General features: G+C 37.3%; 1 protein-coding gene across 1 annotated transcript; it reads right to left on the bottom strand.

Annotated features, from left to right (window-relative positions):
- Window positions 1–1,820: 1,820 nt before the first annotated feature.
- LOC121907539 (probable 2-ketogluconate reductase) lies at window positions 1,821–4,616 on the bottom strand. Its single transcript, XM_042427153.1, has 5 exons — window positions 4,238–4,616; window positions 3,574–3,745; window positions 2,930–3,108; window positions 2,742–2,838; window positions 1,821–1,977 (listed from the first exon to the last, which is right to left on the bottom strand). The coding sequence occupies exons 1-5, from the start codon at window positions 4,614–4,616 to the stop codon at window positions 1,821–1,823; spliced, it is 984 nt and encodes a 327-aa protein (XP_042283087.1).

The raw sequence follows: 4,616 nt of genomic DNA on the forward strand, positions 1-4,616 counted from the left end.
GTGGGCTTACAAAGTGCAGGTTTTTGACACTAGAGACCCAAACTCGCATCCTTATTTACGTCTGTGTTTAGGGAACATCACACTTTGGTTATGGTAAGAGAAAAAATGTGGTTTCAGTTAACTGTTAATAAAGTAAACACGTCCTGCCTCATGCTTCATGTCATTGTTGACAAACACATTATTTTCCCTAACCTTGACCATGTTCTGTGGGTGCCTAGACGTGAGCATAGAGATGATTCTGCTATTACAGAACACCTCAGGCAGGCACAGTTTTAAAGGATAGGTTCACAAGTTTTCACCCAGACAACAGTCAGGTGCCCAGATGAACACCGACACATTATTTTTTGCTGGCCATTAAGAGATCCTTTCATAATACACTTTCAATTCAAGTGATGGGGAATAAAATCAACAGTCCTCAGTCTGTATTTAACCTTTTAAAATCCACTGGGTCACCAGCGACCCGCTTAAGCCAGTTGGAAGCAGTAGCGTCACGCAATAATGAGTAAAAGCAATTGGCACAATTTGGCCAATTGGAGATGATTGGAGAGGTTCGGGGATACCAGTGACACCACAAAAACTCCCTAGCTCCCATAAGGTTAGGCCTAAAGGTCTGGAATTTTATACAGGTTGACAAGATGTAGAAAGTATATGGTGTTCTGCATAGTTCTGGCATAAAGCATGTCCTAATTATTATTATTAGAATATGACTCATGATAGCTGAGGACCAAAAACACTTTTTTGAGCCATATTTGAACTGACGTAATTTTGTTTGCGTTTTAGCCGCATGCTAAACAAGCACATTTCCAGAAACTAGAAGATGTCACTTGTCAAATGAAGCCCAATACATGCATTGTGGCCTTACAGTTCTTCTGTTATAAGCTTTTCCATCTGGGTGTGCAAAATAGGCAAAAATTCTATAAAAAGGGTGGCTGTTAAGGGGTTAAAGATAATATGAGACTTCAGCCATCCAAATTAGTCAAATCAAGTCAATATTCCCTCTTTTTGTTACTATCCTTCCACTGCAGCTAAACAGGCCTTGAAACACAAATAAGGATTTTATTTTCTAAAATCAACTTTATTTGATTAGCCTCATATTATCTGCTGATAAGCTTTTGAAGACATTTTTCTCAAAACCAGGACTTTAAATTTTGTCCCCCAACACTTACATTGTAGGTATATTTGGAGTGGATCTTTTAATAGCCAGTATGAACAGGAGAAATGATTGCAGTGAGAAAAACCTGTTTCAATGTTCATATGGGCACCTGTTGTTTTAAGAAAGAACAAAACAAAAAATGTGAACATATCCTTTAAGCATGTTTTGAAATGACAGAACTCTCTGGTGTTTACACATTATATCCAGTTATATCAAACATTAATTAAGGAATAATCATTACCAGTATACCAGTACCAAGCACCCTACTTACACCACTGACAAGAAACATGCAATCTTGGATAAACTGTGTATACTTTACAAGCAAGAAAACGCATCTACTTTTATAATATAGTAAGCAGTGCAAAAAATACATTATTTCTCATACAGAAAAAAAGACATTTTTCAATTTATTCATATTGGGATTCAGTGTTTGTTCAATGTATTTTTTCTGTATCATTTATGTATGGCTAGATTTGTATAAACTGCTGTTTTATTTTTTAAAGAGACACTTGGTACCGTAATACACTTTCAATATACATTTACTTGCCTTGTTTCCGTTGTTTATTTTCACATTTTATTTTCAAGATAAATGTATTCTATCTTTTAAAGTAGTAAAATAATGAGTACACCAAGTGCAGAAAGATGTAACACTCATTGAGCAGATTAGTCACTTCAGCTTGACTTCATTTGGAATAGGTAAGCCTTTCACGCCAGCCAGGGCATTTTCCACCATCTTCTCTACCATCCTGCTTGCTGTATTGTAGGTATTGATCCCAATGTGGGGGGTGATCAGCACATTAGGCAGGCTAAGGAGAGGATGATCCCTGCACAAGATGAAGCATGAGGAATGAGTGAGCAGAAAATAATACATTAATCATATATTACTGTAGGATAGTGCATCAGTCTAGCTTGAGGATGTTGTTCTGGGCCTGTATTTATCAAACTGCTAAAAGTAATTTCATATTTTGGACTTAAGTGAAAGATAGAAGTAAAAATCCTTCGCTTTTACTCCTTACAAACTTAAGAATAAAAACTATTTATCAAACTTCTTTTGACTTAACAATGCTCTGAAATTATACTAAATATCATATGTCATAATGAATAATACATTACCTGAAGCTGTATAATTAAGAATAGAGTGGTGTAGCCACATATATTATTTGCATTTGATAGGACATAAAACCAATTTTTCTTTTTTTCTTTTGTTGTTAATTTCACTTGTTAATTACTCCTGGAGATTTAAAGATTTCACAAAAATAAACTTTTCAAAGACATGATAATGATGTTTGTTTTTTCAGAATATCATACTATACCACTGTGTAAACAGTAAGGCTATTTTAAGTATGTACAAAATGGCAGATGCAGCTTCAATCCATATCTCTGATTGACGACTTCATGTGATCAATTATGTGATCACATGAGAGTTACTCTTAAAACAGACTTTTACACTTTACACTTTTACACTTGATAAATATGTGTAATTGCTCACACTCAGCCAAGAACTTTTTTTACTTCTAGGTTGACTCTTTAGGGCATTCATAAGTGTTATTTTTAGAATTCTGAGAGTGTATGTTCAATGAAGTGAGACCTTGGTAAAGGTTCAGGATGGGTCACATCTAATGCCGCTGCACGGATTGTAGCCAACTGGAGAGCTTTAACTAAGGCATTCTGATCCACAACTTGACCTGAGACATGAAAAGAGCATTATTAAGGTAACGTTAACCAGTAATGATTCAATCAAGATCAACACAGTCTAGGAAACACACTGTTCCCCACCTCTGCTGATGTTGACTAGTGTTGCCGTGGGTTTCATGAGGGACAACTCTCTGTGGCCGATGAGGCCTGTAGTGTCGGAGGTCAATTTGACAGCTATCATGACAAAGTCCGACCTTCTCAGCAGGTAATCCAGGCTCTCACAGTAAATCGCCCCGACTGCCTGCTCATCTTCAGCACTCCTGAATACAATAACAAATTCCAACTTTTTTATACTCCAGCTTTCTACAGTGTTGTCAACATAATTAACGAGAGACTGTATCTTGTTTTTTCTATTTAAAACATAATCTTTTTTGTGAAAAAAAATCTAGGTGGGTGTATTTAAAAAAAAATAAATACACCCACCGTACCATGTAAGAAAAATATTTAAATACTTAACTCAGTAAAATACCACCTCGTTAACCATTAGCAGGTGAGAGTCAATGGCTCTACATTATTTCCTGTGCAAGCATGTTTGTTTTCCTGTATGGTCTTGTGTAGTACATTCATATTGAGTGGGAAAACCCCATGATCAACAGTGTAAACTATCAAATGCAGTCATTGGTTATTTCTGCAAAAATGCAAACAAAAAATACTCAAATATCATGTTGTTACATGCTAATTAAAGAAATAACCTCATTAGCAAAGTTTGTTGTCTCTTTTTTTACCTTCTGGTTCTATTGTGATACAGGATCTTCATTTCAAATCCTCTGCTTCTTTGGGCAATTTTGTAACCAATCTCTCCCATTCCAATGATTCCCAGAGTCGACCCTGTGACTTCAACTCCCATCAGGCTTTGCGGCATATGGGTGGTCTTTGGGTCAACAGCAATATGATGACCTATGAGGAAAAAGGATTAAAAAGTAAACATTTTATATATGTATTACAGACCTCCTCACTCTGCCCTGATTAACAAGTAGCAACAAGGAAGTGATCCCTCTCTGGTTTCCCACCCAGCAACACTAATAATTTTAGGACAAAACAATACTCCATACGTATGTTTTGCGGTTTTTCTTTGACCAAGTTTTAAAAATTAAGATTTTCAGATGACTTTACCAGGTTATGGAAGCTGATAATGTGCTTTTGCCACAATATCTAAAATAAATAAAAATATTCTTTACATTCATCTGAAAATTGTGGACAACTAAGGATTAATTCCCTACTAAGACATAATAAATATGAGCCCTGGGACAGATGAAGGAGTTGCTCTGTCAATTTAAGTGCACACAGATGAACTTCTTTGAGATAATAGATAGCTGTAGGTCTTGGTTTTGGAATTACATGGAGATTGTCACACACTGGGCCTGGGGTTCAGATAATCTTTGATCTCACCCTCAAGGATCTTGCGAGCTGATGCCAGAAGCAGACCCATGGCAAAATCTGCAGTGGCATTGCTCACTACATGAGGTGTGTTGGCCACCTTCACCCCAAGACTGTTGATGAACGGTACATCCAAGTGGTCGATGCCCACTCCTGCACTTGCAACCACTTTGAGGGAGGGAAGCAATCTGAGCAGCGAAGGCTCGGCTGCAGGGCAGTACTTCCAAATTAAGAGGGCCTGGATCTTGGGGCCATGAAGCACTGGGTTTTGTAGAAACTCTCTGTAGCAGATGATTTGGAAGTGTTGTTTCAGTATGTCAGCTAGCTCTTCAAGGTAACCATTCTCTCCCCCCACCTCTGAGACCAATGCCCATGGTTTTTCCTCTTCCAT

The sequence above is a fragment of the Thunnus maccoyii genome, chromosome 11 (assembly GCF_910596095.1).
Source record: "Thunnus maccoyii chromosome 11, fThuMac1.1, whole genome shotgun sequence".
In the NCBI taxonomy this organism is placed as follows: domain Eukaryota; kingdom Metazoa; phylum Chordata; class Actinopteri; order Scombriformes; family Scombridae; genus Thunnus; species Thunnus maccoyii.

Bases quoted from the DNA above. Each gene is read 5' to 3' on its own strand.
- LOC121907539 (XM_042427153.1), bottom strand. From the start codon at position 4,616: ATGGAAGAGGAAAAACCATGGGCATTGGTCTCAGAGGTGGGGGGAGAG. The intron at 3,109-3,573 runs GTAAAAAAAGAG...TATTGTATTCAG, and splicing joins TATCACAATAGAACCAGAAG to GAGTGCTGAAGATGAGCAGG. The intron at 1,978-2,741 runs GTCTCACTTCAT...CATCTTGTGCAG, and splicing joins CATCCTGAACCTTTACCAAG to GGATCATCCTCTCCTTAGCC.